The 22317-nt window shown below is 44.1% G+C and overlaps 1 protein-coding gene across 1 annotated transcript; it reads right to left on the bottom strand.

Annotated features, from left to right (window-relative positions):
* Positions 1-9: 9 nt before the first annotated feature.
* rai1 (retinoic acid induced 1) lies at positions 10-18115 on the bottom strand. Its single transcript, XM_080206092.1, has 4 exons — positions 12809-18115; positions 8886-8979; positions 1583-1632; positions 10-219 (listed from the first exon to the last, which is right to left on the bottom strand). Exons 1-4 carry the CDS (start codon positions 18113-18115, stop codon positions 196-198), a joined length of 5475 nt encoding a protein of 1824 aa, XP_080062218.1. The 3' UTR covers positions 10-195.
* Between the last annotated feature and the right edge of the window lie 4202 nt (positions 18116-22317).

The following is a 22317-nucleotide window of genomic DNA, read 5'->3' as shown; positions in this document are numbered from 1 at the left end:
CAGCAAGGATTCAATGGGGGAGAAAATACATTGACAAACAGAGTCAATCTGTTGATGTCCTCTTCGTATTTCAGGTATCTTGATATCTTTCCATTCTTTTAACTGCACTATTCCACAATACATTCATTGACTGTTCTCGGTTTGCAGTCTGTATTTAACACCTTGCGTGTCACTTGGCACAGTGGAATTTTCCTGTTATAGTATTTTAGGCAATATGCTCTAAAAGGAAAGAGAAGCAAGAAATCAGTTATATGAATGACATAAAAGCAGGAGTATTATATGGTGGGCTATGTGTGTACAAGAGAATTGTACTTCACTATTGTGTATTGCATGTAGGAACATTATATCCCAACAAAGTATAGCATGTTAGTGAATTATGTTTCTAGGATTTGTTTCTCTTCCAAAATCTTAGACTTGCAGGGCCTCAGATTTCAGTGTCAATTTTGAAAATAGTTCAATTTGGATTTTCCTAACTATAAGCTTAATTCCACATATAAACACCCAGTCCAGCTATCTTCTGATTTGACATGACAGTCTAACGTACAAAGGCATGCCAATAGCATACTGAATGGATGTCATTGTATTACTAAAGGGGGAGCAGGGAAGTTCTCCCAATGACGTGGCCAATATTTAACCCACAACCAACACAAACATTTTAACCGATCATTGCTGTTTGCTGGGTGAAATTTAGCAGTTGTGTTTCTTCAATGTGGACACCCAACAGCAGCTCCAAAGACACAAAGGGAAGAAGAGCTCAATATTCCAGTCAACAGTCCACCTGCAATGTGAAAGGACCCCCAACCATTAAAAACTCCAGTCACTTAAGCTCTGAGAGAGGCTGGCTGCTGCTATTTCACTGTTACTTCACCAATGAAACATAAACAAGGCTAGGAAAAGCTAAAGGTGATGCAGTAGCTGCTGATTTGGAACACTGAATTTGTCAATGAAAGCATTCAGCTTTATTAACTCTGATGCTAGCTACGACGATTAACGACGAACAAACAGAAAAAAAAGACCCAACACCTGTAAGTGGCAACATGCAATTACTTTTTTCCACATACAGTACATAAAAATTTTGTCACCTATTGGTGAACTTTCCAGTCTATTTGTGTTAGTATTAAACGAAGTATTACACTGAGCAAAAACAGAAAATGTTGGAAAATCTCAGCAGATCTGTCTGCACCTGTAAAGAAAGTGGTCCAAAATGTCGGCTCCATAATCTCACCACAGATGCTGTCAGACCTGCTGAGATTTTCCAGCATTTTCTATTTTTGTTTCAGATTCCAGCATCTGCAAGATTTTGCCTTTATTAAACTGAGCGGTGGTGAGGTAGGCTAGCAGTTTTAATTTTAAAGACATCTCGATAACAAGTTCCCCTTTTTGCTTTACAACTTAGCCTTAATAAATCTATATGCATTTCGCGGTAATACTTAAATGTTGGATGTTTACTTCCTCTCCTGCAGTTCGGTGCTATAAGGTCACCTTATGTTTACATTGTAATTTTCACTGCGGAGAGTGGTGGAGATTGGTGGAAATTCTGCTACTTGTAAAATGCAACTCCCCAAACACATTTCTTTCCTACCTTATGCTTTGAGCACTTCATTGAAAAATTCTCCTCACTTAATTGGCAACCTGCGGGGAGAAGGGATGAGTGAAAGTGAATAGAACAATATCCCAGATCCAGCAGCGTTTACAAAGTAACAGGAAGAGATACAATAGCTTTCGTGTAAAATACCAAGTGTGTGTCCTCAGTTGGTATCACTTGTGCTTCAAGAGGCCTAAGATTGTTTGGTTCAAACCTTCACTCCAGTAAATTAAGTACAGAATGGAGGCTAATATAACCAGCCCAGAACTGGGAAAGAGTGCAATATTGTCAGAGATGTCACCCTTCAGATGAGAAATTGAATTAAAGTCCCAACTGTTCTCTCGCGTGGATCAGAAAAATCCCGTGACGCTATTATGAAGAGGAGCATGGGAATTCCATGTCCTAGCCAGTGTCCCCCTTTAAAGAAAATCTGCATGGGCAGTTCCTTCAATATATAGTCCTTTTAAAGCTTTTGCAGGGCTACCTGCATAATGGGTGGTAGGTCAGATAATAGATCAGTACATAAAGAATGGCAGAATGCTAAAAGCTTAATCAGAAAAATTAATTAGAGTATGAGAGGAAGCCAGCTAGGAATGTAAAGATAGCGAAAGCTTCTATAGGTATCTAAAAAAGAAAAGTAAAGTGAGTGTTGGTCCATTAGAGAGTGAGAGTGGGAGTTAATAATAGATAATAAGGAAATGGCGGATGAAATTAACAAATATTTTGATTCTGTCTTCACTATAAAGGATCTAAAAACATTCCAGTAATAGCTGTAAATCAGGAGGTAGAGGGGAGAGAGAAATTGGGTGAAATTATGTTCACAAGTGAAGCTGTACTGAGCAAACTGATGAAGCTGCAATCTGAAAAATGTCCAGATGGACTTCATCCTAGAGCCTTAAACAATAGGTCTAAGAGGTAGTAGATGCATTGGTGTTAAGTGTCCCAAATTCACTAAATTCTGAAAGATTCCATCAGACAGGAATATAGCAAATATAACCCCTCTATTCAAGAAGAGGGGGAAGCAGAAAGCAGGAAACTGTAGGCTAGTCACCATGACATCTGTTCGGCATAAGGTGGTAAAATTGATTATTAAGGGGTTATAACTGGGCACTTAAGAGAAACTCAAGGTAATTGGGAAGAGTCAGTATGTTTTTAATGAAAGGGAAATCATGTTTAACCAATTTAATGAATTTCTTTGAAGGAGTAACATGCACTGGATATAAAGGGGAGCCTGTAGATGTGCTGTACTTGGATTTTCAAAAGGCAATTGATAGGATGTCACAAAGATTATTGTGGAAAACAAAAGATCATGGAATGGGGTAATGAAATAGCATGAATAGAATATTGGTTGGTTGGCAGAAAACAAAGTAAGCATAAATGGGTCATTTTCTGATTGGCAGAATATGGTGAGTGGAGTCTGGTAGGGGTCAGTGCTGGGGCTTCAACTCTTTAATAAGAACATAAGAACTAGGAGCAGGAGTAGGCTATCTGGCCCCTCAAGCCTGCTCCATCATTCAATAAGATTGTGGCTGATCTTTTTTGTGGACTTGACACTTACCCTCCTGCTCACCATAACTCTTAATTTCTTTACTGTTCAAAAATGTATCTAACCTTGCCTTAAAAGCATTTAATGAAGTAGCCTCAACTGCTTCACTGGGCAGGGAATTCCACAGATTCACAACACTTTGTGTGAAGAAGTTCCTTGCAACTCAGTCCTAAATTTGCTTCTCCTCATTTTAAGGCTATGTCCCCTAGTTCTTGTTTAACCTGGCAGTGGAAACAGTGGAATCAACCTTTTGAATCTCCTCTGCACCCCCTCCAGTGCCAGTATATCCTTTCTCAAGTAAGGAGGCCAAAACTGTACACAGTACTCCAGGCGTGGCCTCACCAGCACCTTATACAGCTGCAACATAATCTCGTGTTTTTAAACTCCATCCTTTTAGTAATGAAGGACAAAATTCCATTTGCCTTCTTAATTACGTGCTGCACTTGCGAACCAACTCTTTGAGATTCCTGCACGAGGACACTCTCCGCACAGCGGCATGTTACAATTTTTTACCATTTAAGTAATAGTCCATTTTGCTGTTACTCCTACCAAAATGGATGATCTCACATTTACCATAAGAAGTCTTACAACACCAGGTTAAAGTCCAACAAAATATTCACCAAGAGGAAATGGTGAATATTTTGTTGGACTTTAACCTGCTGTTGTGAGACTTCTTAATGTGTTTACCCCAGTGCAACGCTGGCATCTCCACATCATGACTCACATTTACCAACATTGTACTCCATCTGCCAGACCCTTGCCCACTTACTTAGATTATCTATATCCCTTTGCAGACTTTCAGCAGCCTCTGCACACTTTGCTCTTCCACCCATCTTAGTGTCATCTGCAAATTTTGACACATTACACTTGGTCCCCAACTCCAAATCATCAATGTAAATCATAAACAATTGCAGTCCCAACACTGATCCCTGAGGCACACCACTAGTCACTGATCACCAACCAGGAAAACACCCATTTACCCCTACTCTTTGCTTTCTGTTAGTTAACCAATTCTTTATCCATACTAACACATAACCTGTAACACTGTGCACCTTTATGTTATATAGCAGTCTTTGGCGCGGCATCTTGTCAAATGCCTTCTGGAAATCCAGACACATCATATCCACAGGTTCCCCATTATCCACTGCACGTGTAATGTTCTCAAAGAATTCCACCAAATTAGTCAAACATGACTGCCCTTTATGAACCCATGCCGTGTCTTACCAGTGGAACAATTTATATCCAGATGTCTCACTACTTCCTTGATGATAGATTCAAGCATTTTCCCTACTACAGAAGTAGTAGAATTTAGAATTTACATCAATGATTTAGATGAGGGGAGTGAAGACACAATAGCTGAATTCACAGCTGACACAAAGATAGGTAGGAAAGAAAATATATTGTGAAGAAAACACAAATAATCCTCCAGAATTCTAGGGGACAGAGGGTCCAGCATGAAGGAGGAATTTATTAATCAGGAAATTTTACTGCGGAAATTGCTGAGATTAAAACCCGATAAGATTCCAGGGCCTAATGTTCTGCATCCCAGAGTACTTAAGGAAGTGGTCCTAGAAATAGTGGACGCTTTAGTGATCATTTTCCAGCGTTCTATAGACTCTGGAAGAGTCCCATTGGACTGGACAGTAGCTAAATGTAACCCCAATTTAAAAAAAGAAAGAAGAGAGAAACAGGGAATTATAGACCAATTAGCCTGACATTGGTGATGGGGAAAATGCTGGAGTCAATTATTAAAGATGTAATAACTCAGCATTTGAACATAAGAACATAAGAACATAAGAAATAGGAGCAGGAGTAGGCCATCTAGCCCTTCGAGCCTGCCCCGCCATTCAATAAGATCATGGCTGATCTGTTGTAGCTCAGTTCCACTTTCCCGCCCTCTCCCCATAACCCTTAATCCCCTCTCTTATCAAGAACCCATCAACCCGCTTCTTAAAAATATTTAGCGAGGCAGCCTCCACCACTTCAACGGGCAGAGAATTCCAGAGATTCACCACCCTTTGAGTGAAGAAGTTCCTCCTCAACTCCGTTCTAAACCGCCTCCCCTTTATCTTGAGGCTGTGCCCCCTAGTCCTACTGTCTTTTTTGAGCGGGAAGAGTCTCTCCACCTCTATCCTATCCATCCCATTCATCATCTTATACGTCTCAATGAGATCTCCCCTCATTCTTCTAAACTCTAACGAGTACAAGCCCAGTTTATTCAGCCTCTCCTCATAGCTCAATCCCCTCAACTCCGGTATCAGCCTAGTAAACCTCCTCTGCGCTCCCTCCAGGGCCAAAATATCCTTGCGCAGGTGCGGCGCCCAAAACTGCACACAGTACTCCAGCTGCGGCCTCACCAATGCCCTATACAGCTGCAGCAAGACCTCCCTACTTTTATATTCAATCCCCCTCGCTATGAAGGCCAGCATCCCATTCGCCTTCCTGACCACCTGCTGCACCTGCAAGCCGGGTTTTTGCGACTCATGCACAAGGACCCCGAGGTCCCTCTGCACCGTCGCCTGCTGCAGTTTTTCGCCACGTAAGTAATAGTCCTTCCTACCATTCTTCCTACCAAAGTGGACCACCTCACACTTGCCAACATTAAATTCCATTTGCCATTTCCTGGCCCATTCACCCAGCCTATCTAGATCCTTCTGCAGACTCTCCACACCCTCCGCACAATTTGCCTTTCCCCCAATCTTGGTGTCATCAGCAAATTTCGACACCCTGCACTCGGTTCCCTCCTCCAGATCATCTATATAAATGGTAAATAGCTGAGGCCCCAGCACCGATCCCTGGGGCACCCCACTAGTCACCAACCGCCAATCCGAATAGCACCCATTGACCCCCACTCGCTGCCTCCTATTTGACAACCAATCCTCTATCCACGCTAACACCCTACCCCCAACTCCATGTCCCCTGACCTTCTGCAATAACCTCTTGTGGGGTACCTTGTCAAACGCCTTCTGAAAATCCAGATAGAATTGGTCCAAGGCAGCATGGAATTACTAACGAGAAGTCATGCTTGACAAATCTTCTGAAATTTTTTGAGGATATGACCAGTGAAGTGGACAAAGATGAACCAGTGGATGTTGTGTATCACGACAGGTTTTTGACAGGGTCCCACACAAGAGATTAGTGAGCAAATTCAAAGCTCATGATATTGGGGATAATGCATTGATGTGAATGGAGAACTGGTTGGCAGACAGAAAGCACAGAGTGGGAATAAATGGGTCCTTTTCAGAGGGATAGGCAGTGACTAGTGGGGTACCACAGGGTTCAGTACTTAGACCCCAGCTATTCACAATATACATTAATGACTTGGGTGAAGGAATCAAATGCAAAATCTCCAAATTTGCAGATGACACAATGCTGGGTGGCAGTGTGTGCTCTGAGGAGGATGTTAAGAGACTACAGTTTGACTTGGACAAGCCAGCTGAGTTGGTAAATACTTGACAAATGCAATACAATAATATGGATAAATGTGAGGTTATTCACATTGGTGATAAAAACAAGAAGGAAGATTATTATCTGAATGGTGGCAGTTTAGGAAAAGGGGAAGTGCATTGTGACCCGGGTATCATGATGGAACAGTCACTAAAGGTTGGCATGCATGTACAGCAGATAGTGAGGAAAGCTAATGGCATGTTGGTCTTCATAGCAAAAGGATTTGAGTATAGGAGCAAAGATGTCTTGCTGCAGTTATACAGAGACCTGGTGAGGCCACACCTTGAGTATTGCGTGCAGTTTTGCTCTTCTAGTCTGAGGGAGGACATTCTTGCCATTAGGGAGTCCAGCGAAGGTTTACCGGACTGATTCCCGGAATAGCAGAGACTGGATCAACTGGGCTTGTATTCACTGGAATTCAGAAGAAAGACAGGGATCTCATAGAAACATATGAAATCCTGATGGGACTGGACAGGGTAGATGCGGGAAGTATGTTCCCCTTGTTGGGAAGCCCCAAACTCGGGGTCACAGTCCAAGAATAAGGGGTAAGCCATTCAGGACTGAGATGAGGAAGAACTTCTTCACTCAGGGTTGTGAACTTGCAGAATTCTCTTAACACAGAAAGCTATGGGGGTCAGTTCATTAGATGCATTCAAAAGGGAGCTAAACGGGGCCGTTGTGGCTAAAGGGATCAAGGGGTATGGAGAAAAAGTGGGAATGGAATACTGAAACAGCACAATCAGCCATGATCATACTGAATGTGGTGCAGGCTCGAAGGGCCAAATAGCTTACTCCTGCATTGTCCTATGATATGAAGAGGTTGCAGACAGATTTAGATAGGTTGAGTGAGTAGACAAAAATCTGGCAGATGGAATTTAATTTGGGAAAAATGTGACGTTCACTTTGGCAGGAAGAATAAAAAAGCAAAGTATTACTTAAATGGAGAGCAGCTGCAGAATTCCGAGGTGCAGAGGGATCTAGGTGTACTAGTGCATGAGTCACAAGAGGTTAGTGTGCAGGTACTGAAAATGATTAAGAAGGCTAATGGAATGCTATCCTTTATTATGAGGGGAATTTAGCATTAAAGTAAGGATGTTACACTTCAATTATAAAGATCATTGGTGAGATCACATCTCAAATATTATGTGCAGTTTTGGTCTCCTTGTTTAAGGAAGGCTACAAATGCATTGGAGGTGATTCAGAGGAGGTTTACTAGACTGATACCTGGAATGATGGGGTTATCTTATGAGGAAAGAGTAGAAACTGAGTGGACTTGTTTATACTGGAGTTTAGAAGTGTGATGGAAGACTCAATTGAAGAAAATAAGATCCTGAATGATCTTCACAAGATGGATGTGAAAAGGATGCTTCCTCTTGTAATTGACTCCAGAACTAGGGGGTCACTGTTTTAAAATTAGGGGGTTGCTTTTTAGGACAGAGATGAGGAGAAACCTTTTCTCTTGGAGAGTTGTGAGACCTTGGGACATTTTACCTCAGGAGCTGAAGTAGGGTCATCATTATTTTTAAAGTGGAGGTAGCTTGAATTCCTTTCCCAGCAAGAATCTAACGTTATTAGGAGTAGATGGGAATGTAGAGCTTGAACTACCAACAAATCAGGTCGAGCAAACTCGAGGGACCAAATAGCCTACTTCTGCTCCTACTTTGTACCTTCCAGGCTGCTGCACAGCCATACATGTGCACCACAAAGTGCGAAAACAGGGAACACATTCTCAACCAACAGCACTAATAAAACAGATATTTAGTTATTGCGGTATAATTGGTTACCCTAATTCTTAATGATTACATTTCCAGGAAGTATCTCAGTGGCTGTAAAGTGAAATGTACCAGGATGTTAAATATATTATTTCTATTCTCATATGGTTGGGTCCCAAAGATGCCCAGAAAGTATGTTATTGTGGGTTAGAATGTGTTACCATAGTTAGATACAGATAACTTTCTCTATGAACAATGTGTAATCCAATGCAGGTTGGGCAGACATCAGTAAAGACACAGGTAATATCTGCAGGATAAGGCTTTTAGTTCTGGAGTTAATTTAAAATAGAACTTTTTTTTACTATTTATCAATCATATAACAGAAGTATCTGAAGAAAATATCCATCGTGTCTGTGTGGGATATTGAAAATTAAACCTTAATACTTTAATCTTAAATCTGTGTCCTATGGTTACTGAATCTCCTGCCAGTGGAAATAGTTACTTCCTATATTACTATTCTGTCAGAACTCTTCTAGTTTAGTTAACAAAGCATGGTGAGACTGACCAGGTTTGACAGTTACTATAATTTCCTTACCTGACTCAATGGCACAGATGTAATGGTATTTCTGATTGCACCCCTTGGTGTAGCAGCCCAGAGTGGCACCTGTCTGTTCACATATGGAACACCTCTGCAAAGGAAGAATAAATACCAGCCTGTAAAATGAGTGAATTCCAGAATTGTCTCCAATTAATCTTTCTTTTTTAAACAGGAGCGGATGAAGCTACATTTCACTTTCCAAAAAAATAAATTCACGAGTTAGCAGCCTTATCCTCCAGCCTGTGCTAAGTTGTTCACATGTTGGCCTTGCCAACGACACCCACATCCCGTGAACAAATGAAACAAAGATTTGCAGCCATTCAGCAGTCTAGTTGCTAACACACAAATCTTGTCCCGTGGCCCAACAGAAATATTTAGAGACGTTGAGGCGAAAAAAACTGGTCAGGTAGAAGAAAGATAGAAAGGGAAATTGTGTATAACCCTTCAAGAAGATTGTATTCTTCCAACTCTGACGTCTTGAGCGTACCCCACTCCTTTTGTCCCACCATTGGTGGTTATATCTTTAGTGGTTTAAACTCGCAGCTCTAGAATTTCTTTTCTAAACCTTTAAGCTTCTCTCTCCTCCATTAAGATACCACAGTGTCTTGTCACCTGTCTCAATTGCTCCTTGTGGGGTTCTGTACCAAATTCTGTTTGACAATTTGATTTGATTTATTATCATCATGTGTTTGGATACAGTGAAAAGTATTGTTTCTTGCACACTATACAGAAAAAACATGTATCATAGAGTACATAGGGGAGAAAGAAAAGGATAGAGTGTAGAATATAGTGTTGCAGTTACAGGTGGGGTAAATAGAAAGATCAACTTAATATAAGTCTGATGGCAGCAGGGAAAAAGCTCTTTTTGAGTCAGTTGCTATGTGATCTCAGACTTTTATATCACTTTTGCTCCACTTTGGGGCATTTTATTACATTAAAGCTCCAGTAGCAATACAGGTTGTTGCTGCTGCTGTCCCATGACCCACCTCTAAATGCTAATCGATTTCATCCTTCTGCTTGGCATCCAGTTTCTGTCCGATTACACCTGTGAAGAATTGCGGGACATTTCTCCACTCAAAATGGGCTGTACAAAGTTGTTTCCAACTCGCAGGGTGTTGCTGCTGGTGGCTGCCCAGCTATGTTGGTTATTGTTAGTAATTATGATAAGCATGCAGTATGATGTGAGCTGGGAACATCACTGTGGGAAGCTCTGGCGATTCAAAAGCAGCGATGAAGGAGAAAGATGTACTTGCCATCCAGCAGAGCGATTGCCTGTGTGGCTTTGAGCACATTTCCGCAGTGCGGGGACAGAGAAAAATGTTTAATAGAATCCGTTCAGTTCAGAAGGAGGCCATTTGGCCCATCGAGTCTTCATCAACCACAATCCTACCCAGGCCCTATCCCACCCTTAATCCCACATAAATACCCTGCTAATCCCCCGACACTAGGGTTAATTTAGCATGGCCAATCAACCTAACCCGCACATCTTTGGAGTGTGGGAGGAAACCGGAGCACCCAAAGGAAACCCATGCAGACACAGGGAGAATGTGCAAATTCCACTCAGGCAGTGACCCAAGGCCGGAATTGAACCTGGGTGCCAGGCACTGTGAGGTAGCAGTGCTGACCACTGTGCCACGTATCATCTATTATTGAAGGAAACGTTTTTGTGATGCCAAATGCCCAAACTTATTAATATCATATCAGGAATTTCATCTCCCAGCCCACTGCTTTTATCATAAATACTCAAATCAAAAAATAAAAGTCCAGTAAATGTGACAAGTTAATGAATCGGTGTTGATGGAATATCAACTTGCTAAAAGTCTTGGGGTAAATATTTGGATGTTCCTAGAAATTAATAACAATGGCTCCAAATAAAACTACTTTTCCCCAGCAGGAAGTATAACACCTCAGAGAGAGCGAGAGGGGGCTGTGAAAAACAACCTGTGATAAATCAATTTGGAATTCAATAGCAACCTTCTAAAGGGAATTGGATAAATATTTGAAGGGGGAATTTGCATGACCATGGGGAATGAACAGGGAAGTGACACTAATCGGATATGCTGTTCACAAAGCTGGTAAAGGCACAATGAACCAAATGGCTTTTTCTGAGCTATTTGATGCTCTGATTCCAGCAGGTGGAACAAAAACTGCCTTTTCCAGACAAGATGAAGACACATCATTCTGAAACTGAGAAACTGTTAAGACTTAATGAACTAGCATAGAGATAAATTACCTTTGCATACTCAGTGGGTAAGAGGATTGTAATTTAAGAAATTCATTAGAATTCCAGATTTATGGAGAACAGATTGGTAAGTCTTTGCAGAGGAAATAAACTTGCTACAAGTGTTAAAGAGGAAAGGGAAAAATTATACATTCGATTCTAAATGAATTGACTCAATTTTACAATCCCAGCACAGAAGGAGGCCATTGGGCTCATTGTGCTTGTGAGTGCTCTTACAAAGAACTATTCAATTCGACCCACTGCCCTGATTTTTCCTGTAGACCTGCGTTTTTTTCTCTCAAGTATGTTAAAAGACGCTCCTTAAACCCTACATCGGTGCCTCCTCACATACTTCTTTTTGTAGTTACTGTAATGAAGGGTTGTGTGCTGAGGTACCTGAGTAATCCATTCCCCCAACTACACCAATCCTTCCTCAGCAGTCTGCATCAGTTAAAAACCCAAAAGTATCCACTGACCCCAAACATTAGATGAATTGTATCGGAAGCGCTTTTCCTCTTTTTATTCCCTCACTCCAAGCAATCTTGTTGTCTCCCTCACTGGATGACATTAGCTAACAAAGAATTCTCTTCAGCCCTGTTGTTGTCTGCAGATGAAGAATTGAGAGAGGACTGAGAGTCAAACTTGCAATCATTCGGGGCCCTCACATTAAAGCCAAACGAAGAGATTTCACCCCTCAAGCAGGACTCAGAGCTCAGATCTCACAAGACAAAGGGGCAATGCTATAACAAAAACAGAAAATGCTGGAAAATCTCAGCAGGTCTAACAACAGCTGTGGAGAGAGAATAGAGTTCTGACCAAGAGTCATCCAGACTTGAAATGTTGGTTATATTCTCTCTCCACAGATGCTGTCAGACCTGCTGAGATTTTCTGGCATTTTCTGTTTTTGTTTCAGATTCCAACACCTACAGCATTTTGCTTTTATCTTAAGATGATGTTCCTGAACAAGTTTACCACTCAAAAAATAACTTAAAAGAATTGCATTAAAACTGAATCAATATCTGCTTGGGAAATATAAACTGAAAGCAAGTTGGAGTTGGGATGTCTTGTTGAAGTTGTACAAGACATTGGTAAGGCCACACTTAGAATACTATTTCTGGTCACCCTATTATAGAAAGGATTTTATTAAGCTAGAAAGAGTGCAGAAAAGATTTATCAGGATGCTACTGGGACTTGATGGTTTGAGTTATTAGGAGAGGCCAAATAGGCTGGGACTTTTTCCTCTGGAGCATAGAAGGCTAAAGGATGATCTTATAGGGATCTGTAAAATAATGAGGGACGTAGATCAGCTAGATAGTCCATACCTTTTCCCAAAGATAGAGGAGTCTAAAACTAGAGGGCATAGGTTTATGGTGAGAAGGAAGGGATATAAAAGTGTCCAAAGGGACATTTTTTTCCACACAGAGGGTGCTGAGTGTCTGGAACAAGCAGCTAGAGGTAGTAATAGAGGCAGATACAATTTTGTCTTTTAAAAAGCATTTAGACAGTTACATAGGTAAGATGGGTATAGAGGGATATGGGCCAAATGTGACCAACTGGGACTAGCTTAGGGGTTTAAAAAAAGAGTGGCATGGGCAAGTTGGGCCAAAGGGCCTGTTTCCTTGCTGTAAACCTCTATGACTCTAAGTTGGTTTCCGGCAGCATTTGCCCAACCTATAATGATTTGGATTTGATATCTCACCATCTCGCCGGCCATTTCCACTGCTTCCTGCAGCCCGTACAGCTTCCCTGCAGCCAGATACACTCCACTGGTCCACACAGCACAGGCACCATGTAACCAGTGCTCATGGGGGTCAAGAGGCAGTTCAGGAGGCTGCGGCTCCTCTTCCAAGCCAGCCTTCTTCTTCATTTTCTTGGGCTCGATGTCTTCGGCTGTCCTCTCGCAGCAATAGCAGCTCAGCTTTTTGCATTTTTCCCTAGAGCTAGTCCGGAGCGGGTTCTGATCTTCCACCTCAGTTGCCTTCTCTGGACTAACAGGAACCTTCTCCAGACTGGGTGGAATCTCTGCTGTAATACTGACAGTACTCTCATTGTCCGACTCAGCAACTTTCGATTCAACAGAGAGTCTTTCCTGCTTCACTTTGATTCCATTCTTTATCTCCAATTTCCCTTTGACGTGCTGGTTTTTTGTCACAGGTGGTATATAATCCTCGGGATAATATGGCCCAAAAAGATCTCCAAGCTCCTTGTGATTCTTTGGTCTTCCACATAAGCAGCAGACCAGGTGGCCTTGCTTAGTGGAGTCTAACACTACTGGTCCTGGTAACATAGCTGAGGATGTTGGCAATGTCTTGCTGACTGATACAGGGGGCTGTGAAAATGAAGACCTTTTCTTCATCTTTTGAAACTTGGACTGTTCCTCCGGTAATGTGTTGATGATTGTACAGATAGATGATACCTCATTACTCTTCTCAACATGAATATAAGGGGAAAAGCTCTTAGCTTTGTTCTCTGCTCTTGGCATCTTGTATGACACATATTTTAACCGGATCACCGGCTCTTTGGTTTCCACAAGAGGCGGGTTTCTTCTCTTCAACTGGTTTTTGCGCCTATGGGCAGCTTTTGTACTCTTGCTCCCTTTGAGGTGCTTTCTTCTCCTCCTCCCCCCTCGCCCATTGGGCCTCTTCACTTTAGGATTATTCTTGGTTTGTTTCCCTTTTTGATTTCCCGGTGGGTGACTGCGCCTCTTGGGAGGGGGCAGAGCACATTTTGGGGGGGTTTGCCTCTTCAGCTCCAAGGCATCCTGAGGAATCTCCGGCTCTTCATTTGGAGCGGGTTCTGAGACAGAGGACAGCACCGAGGAAGGGGAGGCAAGCTGGGGGATTTCCTCAGTGTTAGCTCCAAGCTCTCCCTCTTTCTCATCCACGGTCCTTTCCTTGGGAGAAAGCTTCAAACTGAGCCTGTCTTCCACCTCAATATCTTCCGGCTCTGCGGTTAGACTGACATTAGTCTTCACATGAATGCTGCTCGCCTCTTGTGGCCTTGAATCGTTTTCCTCCTTCAATCTCTTAGATGTGACAAGGCATTTTTTATTCAACTCCACCAGGGCAACCTTTGAAGAAGTATCTTTGGCCGCCACTTTATTTTGTCCCATCAGCGCCTCATGGATCTCATTGTTGGTGTTTTCAGTCAGTTTCTCTTCCTTTAGGGACAGTATCTCATCCAGAGTCAAACATGTCACATTGCTATCTGAATAATTACTGCAGGCAAATGATTTTGAGTTTGGGGAGGTGATCTTTTGCACAATGGCCTCTAGTTTAAGGCCTCTGCCTTTCCGAGGGGGAAGGATCTTTGTCTTGGGAGGGGTTTTCAGGGAAATAGCGGGCTGGGCATTGCCATCAGTGTTTGATGTTTCCTTATTCAGAGCCCGTTCTGAAATTCCTTCAGCACTCTCTCCATGGCTAGGTTCAGCTAACATTGATTGGGTTGTTGGGTTAGTGTCTGATGGAGCTGGGCCAGGGAGTGGTTTCTGTTTTTCTGGCCTTGCATCGCTCCCCTTGGACATCTGGTGCTGTCTTTTGGCCGGAATGAGCGGCATGGAACAGTAACCTTTCCTCTTTAAAGTTTGCGATGCGGTGAATCTTTGTTCTTCCTGCCCCCCGAGTCTTAAAGCCGAGTTTCGGGCCTTCAATTTCTCGGCCGTCATCTCCACCTCGACATGATCCAGCGCCTCATGTCTGGCGGTCGGTTGCCTTTGAGATTTTGCCACTGAGGAGTTATTTCTGGTGGTCAAACATCGGCCGGAGGCAGGGCTGGCACCCTTGCGCTGTTTGCCATCTTTCTGCACAGCCATTCCCTGAGCCCTGGTTCTGGCTCGGAGCACAAGCGGTTTGTAGGAGTTGGACTCTTGGCTCTTTAGCTGCTCTGGGTGCACAGTGTAAGGAGGCATCCTGTTGTGAGGGAGGTGGTTACTTCTGCTTAGGTGTGCTCTGAGGTTTGGGTTGGGAGCTTGCCTTGGGATCAGACACTTATCTGGGTCTGAGTTCAGCTTGTGCCTGGAGCCACAGCTCAGGTCCCTTGCAGCATCGTCCCGGTGGGTGAACACTCCCTTCCTGAGCAGAGGCCGGGGCTCAGTGTCCAGCAGGGCGCTGGAGGATCGGGTGCACATCCTGCTGGGTTCCGGGGCCGCCAAGCTCTCCTGGCAGCCTTTCCCTTTAACTCGCTCTCTCTGTGATCCCAGACACTTCACCTTGAGGTTCTCCTCTACTTTGGGCGCTGAGTGCTCTTTAGCTCCTGGAGACCCTCTGGCTGACAGTCTCCGGAGCCTTGGAGCTTTGCTCTTGGAGGGAGCGTTTTCTAATTCGCTCAGAGCCGAGCTGATGAGCTCGGAGGAAAGAGTTGGTAAGTTCAGAGTGGCTGTGCCCTCGGGAACTTGTTCCTCTTCCTTGTCTTCACATTTCACACCGTCTCCAGCGGCTCCTGGAGGCTCCCCGTGTCCAGTGAGTATTGCTGGACCCACATGGATAACTGAGTGTCCCAGCAGGCGGGGAGCAGCGCCCGGAGCCGTTCTGTCCTCTCTTTTTAGCTTTTCCTCTGCACATTTCTCTTCTGGAGGCTCTTTAACACAGAGGCGGGTGGGGGAGACATCACAGATAACAGATTTCCTCTCAGTCATCCCAGCAATCGCATCCTGCAGCACTGCGTTTGCCTTGGACTCCAGGGCCAACTCTTCCTCTTCTGCCGGTGTGATCCTGGAGTTCTCCTCCCGTGCCCCGGGGGGAAAACCCAATTCCGAGCCGCTGTTCCTCCTCTGATCTGCATCTCCCTCCTGGCCGTCTCCCTTCACCTCCTCCACCTTCTCTTCCAGCCCCTGGACCGAGCCCGCTGGAGGCGAGTCCTTGGGCAGAGGGCTCTCTTCCTGCTTGTAGCTGTCCTGCAGTTTTTGGAGGTATTTTTTCTGAACGTCACACTGTGACAGGTTGGCCTCCAGCTCCTGCCACTCCAGCGAGGGCTCCTTCCCGTTTTTATCCGGCAAATCGACAAGTTTCAGCTTTTCCAGGTCCTGTGCGGGGGCTGGAATCTGTGCGGAAAAGCACTCGTGGTTACTGTTGGAGAGAGGGGCCAGGCTGTCTCTGTAATCTCCTTCCAGGGGCTGCAGTGTGTTACTGGGGAAGGATTGGGCTTGGCTGAAAGTCACATCACCAAACGCCTTGGGCAGCAGTGGGCAGTCAGCCTTGGCGGTGTCCTGCCTACAGTCAGTGAGGAAAGGTTGTCCTTGGCCAGGTCTCTTGGGGCGGATTAAGTGGCTGAGCAGGTTCTCGGCGCTGTACACATTGAAATGAACCCCTTTGCTCTCCTGCTCCCCGGGGAAATGGTTAAAGCGGAGCTCTGGCTCCAACCTCTCCTTGGAGGAGTCTTTCAGGATGATAACACTGGAGGGTTTGGTTTCCTCCTTGGGAAGCAGGAGAGGTTGTCTGTCAGCGGCCAGTTTCTCGAAGTCTGCCGCAGTTTGGTAACTTTCTGCTCCCTGCGGGGGTTTGGAGTCTGCGGCCAGCTGCTCGGATGAAGGCACCGAGCAGGACAGGATACTGTCCAGATTCTTCCGCAAAGCATCCAGGTTTGCGGAGTTCCTGCAGTGGAAGAAGTGGATTTTGTCCAGCTGCTCCTCGGGGCTGCTGGAATATTCTCCTTCCTGCGAGGTGTCCAGAGCCTCAGGCTGAGCTGTCCCCAGCGCTTCCTCCGGGTACAGGTTTTCCTCGGAGCTTTTAAACATTTCCGACTTCTTCAGCAGCCGTTTGCCCATTTTCCGGTGTGGGGCCAGAGTGTTAGAAAGCAGCAGTTGCTGCACAGTTCTCGGGATGTTTTCCACCTGGGAGCTGAGCGCGACCAGGCTGCTGAAAGCTCCATCTGACAGCAATTTCTCCGCGTTTTTATCTTTGAGGGGGACTTTGCAGCTTCCAGCCTGAGTCTTGTTGGGACTCTGCGCTGTGCAGGTCGCTGCCGGTGCCATCAGATGGGACACGCTGCTTTTGATGTCGCCCTCGGTTTGCTGGGCATATTGCAGAGGGTCAGGGTTGGGCATAAGCGGGGATGGGGTTGAGCTGTAAGAAGGGGACCTTACCACAGTGGAGACAGGAGAGTGACTGGATGTGGGGCTAAAGGTTTGAAAGAACTGTTCAGGAGATTTGACTGGAGCATCCGCCTGGTAATAGATCTGGGCCGGCTGGTTGATGAGGTGTAATTTGGCCTGGCTGTGATACTGGAGGTTGTGTTGCTTGACCTGAGCCACCTTGGTCTGCTCATAGCCCCCGGACTTGGCGATGGCCGCTTTGTATCCGTAGCCAGTTTGGGTGGGATAGTCTGGAGTGGCCGCGCTTTGCCTGTCATACTGGGAACCTGCCGGCACTTGGCCGTAGCCCTCGTACGAGCGGGAAGGGTGGCTGTAATCCTGGACGGTGGGGTAGGAGGTGGGAGAGGACTGAAAGGTCTGGTTGAACTGTGCTGACCTGGCGATGTAGGGGGAGGCCTGCTGTATCATGGTCTTGTGGTGAGGCTGGTGCATGAAGTGGGTCTGTTGGGTGGAGAGGGTAGGCGGGTTCCTGGTGGCGTTGGCATGCAAGCCATGCTGCTGGTAGGCAGAGACACTGACAGTGGAAGGAACAGAGCCTTTAAAAGAATCCTGTCCGTACTGGGACAGAGCTCCCACAGAGGAGCCCTGAGACACCCATTTCGGAGCCTGTCCTTCGCTCTGATACTGTCTGGAGTACACACTGCTTTGGTAAGTCGATGCAACACTCAAAGGTCGGCCCTGTGGCTGCTGGGCAGAGAGCTGTTTAACGCCGCTATAGTAAGTTCCCGCAGTGTTGTTCCCGTAGCCCTGGTAAGATTGCTGGTTGTAATATTCCTTTGAGGCGATCCCATGGGCATCATAATTTTGGGCGACCGGGTTCTGCTGCCTGTAACTTTCCAAACGCGAGGAGTCAGCTCGGACCTGCTGGAAGTTTTGCTGGTTGCCTTGAAAACCCCCGGGATCTCGGAAGGACTGCATGGTCTTTCAGCTAGTGTCACTGAGCTCTGTGAAGAAACAATAATACAATCATTTCCATCGCCACAAACACAACGGCCAACTTCAACCAAGAACAGCAAAGTCGCATCTAATGGTTCTGACATGGGATTGATGCAAATAACTCGAACGGTTTTCAATTCAATCCTGTGCCTGAGCTGGCTTTAGTTTTAATGTAAAATATTCTCTGGAGTACACCTGCAGCGTCGGCTAACAGCGAGGCCGTATCCATTATCCCCTTCACTGTCAGAGACCACCTGAATTTGATCGGGATATGATTTGGAGGGGCTGGCTGGAGAGTGAATGTGCCAAAAACTGAAAGGAACACGTAGCCATGGTGCAACAGAAACTGGTAATGTGGGAGCGATTCTCCCTCTCTCCACTGCAGGCAAAAACCTGGCCATCAAGTGTCAGGTGCTCTCAGTGTTACTCTTTGTGGAACAGGTCTGACCCATACCCTACCCCAGCGCCACAGTGGTCATTTGAGAGATCTTCTGCTTCATCTGGAGATGATGTGTCCAAATCTCCCGAGATGGAATGCAAATATATAGCGTGAGTATAACCTGTAAGTGTAGGGAGGTGTGTCATGTCCTGCATTGAAAACAATCTTTACTGTACTCTGTCATGTCAAATTTTAAATCTCTGTAATGAACTTTCACAAATGCTATGAAAAAGGTATTTTTTTGGAAAAAAAAGAATAATATGGAATCTCGGTCTTTGTTAATCTCATCTCACAGGGATCTGCAGGGTTTGTTAATCTCAGACATACACAGGGTCTACAGTTTCTGATATTCAATACTATATAAACACACACCTACAATCTCTGCTATTCTTCAGAAAGACTTGTATTTATATATAGCCTTCCAGGATTAAATCGCCTTGCAGCTAATGAAGCACTTTTGAAGTGTTATCACTGTTGCATTGCAGGAAGTGTGGCAGCCAATTTGTGCACAGCAAACTCCCACAAACAGCAATGTGATAATGACATTGATAAACTATCCTTATGATGTTTTCTGAGGGATAAATATTTGCCAGGACACTAAGGATAACTTCCCTGCAATTCTTAAAACATGCAATCTTTTACATCTGCCTGAGCAGCCAGACAGCGCCTCTGTTTAACCTCTCATCTGAAAAACAACACCTCCAGCATGTGCAACATTCCCTGAGTATTGTACTGGGGAGTTAGCCTTAATTTTATGCTTAACCCAGTACCTTGTGAAGCAAGTGTATTATCAGCTGAACCACAGCTGACACAGACCTGCAGACTGAGATATTCTCTATAATATACACAGGAACGTGTCATCTCTGCTATTCTCTACAATACACACAGGGAAGTGTCATCTCTGCTATTCTCTATAACATAGTAAAAAGTCTGACAACACCAGGTTTTAGTCCAACCGATTTATTTGATAATAGACTCACAAGCTTTCGGGGTTAGTCCCTTCGTCAGGTGAATGGAGAGTTCTGGCCTCAGACAGAGCATATAGAGCACAGACAGTTTAGAGATTACTGATTAGAATGCGAATCCTTACACCTAACCTGCTGTTCTCTATAATATACATTCTCTAAATAATAATTCTCTATAACATACACAGGGAACTGCTATTCTTGATCATACACACAATATCTAACTGTCCGGTATCTGTTCATTCTCTGTAATATACAAAGGATCTGCTGTCTCTGCAAGTGAGCAGAGTCTTGTAAAAAGTGCCCCTTGTAGAGACAAAGCTCTGTATCTATTACTGAAGAATAACATGCCCTCTCTCATGGAGAAGCAGCAGATGCCTTTTCTGTGATTGCCAAGCCTGGATATTCTGATATCACAGATTGGCTGAGTCTGATTTCCAGTCATCTGCCTTTCTGCTTCTTGAAAGCTGATACCAGGGACACATCACCATGTTCACTGCCTTGTCATTATATGGCTGCCTGTGTGTATCATTAGCATTTTAATCTTTCCAAAATACATTAATGTGTGTGCTCAGAGAGAAGGAATTGTGCTGCTGATGATAACCATCCACAGGCAAAGAAGGAGGCAGTTAGGAGTAAAGCTTCTGCCTACACTCATTTTCACCTCACAGCCAGAGATTTCAACCAGAATTGAAGGACAATTTTTTTTTATTCTTCAATCATATTTTTCTTTATATTGTCGTGTATTGTGTGTCCTGTTAGTTAGCAAAGAGAAATGGGGGAGAAGAAATGGAGCAGTGGTATCAAGCATTCCCTGTCAGCATTGAACAGGATAAAACACAGAATAAAGCTACGGTTCTATTCAGTAGCCTCCACAAACAGGACATTATTTCAATGTGTTGGACTCCCTGGAGTCACACACAAGCTCACGTCATGAACAGAATTTTGCAATCCATCCAATTGGCCCCACAATTCAACAACTAACAAATAATCCTTAATGTGTCAGCCATGGCTCATTTGGTAGCATTTGCACCTTCACCAGAAGGCTGTGGGTTCAGTTACATGATGTGGGTATGCCGGCGTTGGACTGGCGTAAACACAGTAAAAAGTCTGACAACACCAGGTTTTAGTCCAACCTATTAGGTTGGACTAAAACCTGGTGTTGTCAGACTTTTTACTGGGTTCAGTTACACTCCAGAGACTTAAGCGCATAATCCAGGTTGACACTTCAATGTTCTTCTGATGAAACATTAAACTGAAGCCCTACCTGTCCTTTCAGGAATATAAGAGCCAACAGTACTATTCAGTAGAACAACAAGAAGTTCTGTCTGGTCTCCTGGCTAATATTTATTGCTCAGCCAATATCACTAAAAATAAATGATCACATTGATGTTCATGGGAGTTGTGTGTGTGTAAATAGTTGCCATGATTCCTACATTACTATAGGTTCTACACTTCAAGAGCAAACCATTAGCTGAAATGTGCTTTGGGATATCCAGAGATGGTGAAAGGTGCCATAAAAATGCAAATTCTTTCTCCGTCTTCATTCTTCTCTATTATTAGATGAAATTGTCAGCATAATGATAGTAGTATTTAAATGGTGCCATTACATCAAAAAATATCCATTAACTAGTAACATAATTAGGCAAAAATGGATACCAAGCACCCAACGTTGTTAGGGTAGGTGTCCAAAAGCTTAATTAAAGAGCAGGGTTTTAAGAAGGTCTTAAAGGGGGACAAAGAGATGGACAGATAGAGAGAACTGCAGAACATGTGCTCTGAAGAGTTAATGTCATATTGGCAGTCATACTGAAGAGGTGTTGCACTTCTCAATGATTGAGTTATTGACATTTTTGCCTTGGAGTTAAAAAATTGTTTGCTCAACTATCATTCCAGAGACTAAGCTGCTGTAGAATACTGAAGGAGTGCTGCCCTGTCAGAATGCTGTTAGGGATAATTTATTAGCTTGGATAGGTGACTGGCTGATGGACAGAAGACAGGGAGTTGGGATAAATGTTTTTTTTTCTGCGTGGCAAAAAGTAACTAGTGGGGTGCCACAGGGTTCAGTCCTTGGGCCCCAGCTATTTATAGCCTATATTATTGAGTTGGATACAGGGATGGAAGGCTCTATAGCCAAATATCCAGCTGACACAAAAATAGGCAGGACTGTAAGTTGCAATGAGAAAATAAAACCCTACAAATGGATATAGATAAGTTAGAGGAGTGGGCCAAAATGTGGCAGATGGAGTTTAATGTGGATAAGTGTGAGGTCACACGTTTTGGTCAGAAAAATGGGAAGGTAACTTATTATTTAAATGGGGAGAGCCTTGGGGGGGTGCTGTGGTGCAGAGGGATCAGGGTGTCCTTGTTCATGAGTCACAGAAAACTAATATGCAGGTACAGCAGATAATAAAGAAAGCAAATAGAATGTTAGCATTTATAGCTAAAGGAATAGAATATAAAAGGTAAGGAAGTATTGTTACAACTATACAAGGCATTGGTGAGGTCACACCTGAAATATTGTGCACAGTTTTGGTCCCTGTATTTGAGGAAAGCTGTAGTGCATTGTAGACAGTTCAGAGGAGGTTCACTAGTTTGATTCCAGAGATGAGGGGTTTGTTGCATGAAGGGGGATTGAACAGTTTATGCCGATATTCTCTGGAATTTAGAAGAATGAGGGGAGATCAAATTGAGGTATACAAGGATAAAGTAGATGTGGAGTGGATGCATCTTCTTGTGGGGCATTCTAGAGTGAGAAGTCATATTCTTAGGATGAGGTA

The sequence above is a fragment of the Carcharhinus amblyrhynchos genome, chromosome 18, assembly GCF_965287045.1.
Source record: "Carcharhinus amblyrhynchos chromosome 18, sCarAmb.v2.hapA, whole genome shotgun sequence".
NCBI lineage: Eukaryota > Metazoa > Chordata > Chondrichthyes > Carcharhiniformes > Carcharhinidae > Carcharhinus > Carcharhinus amblyrhynchos.
This window is presented reverse-complemented; position numbering and strand designations above follow the sequence as displayed.

Coding starts and splice junctions, on each gene's coding strand:
- rai1 (XM_080206092.1), bottom strand. CDS start 18,115: ATGCAGTCCTTCCGAGATCCCGGGGGTTTTCAAGGCAACCAGCAAAAC. Junction 8,980..12,808: donor TGGAAATGGCCGGCGAGATG/GTGAGATATCAA, acceptor CTTCCTTTGCAG/AGGTGTTCCATATGTGAACA. Junction 220..1,582: donor TGAAGTGCTCAAAGCATAAG/GTAGGAAAGAAA, acceptor CTTTCCTTTTAG/AGCATATTGCCTAAAATACT.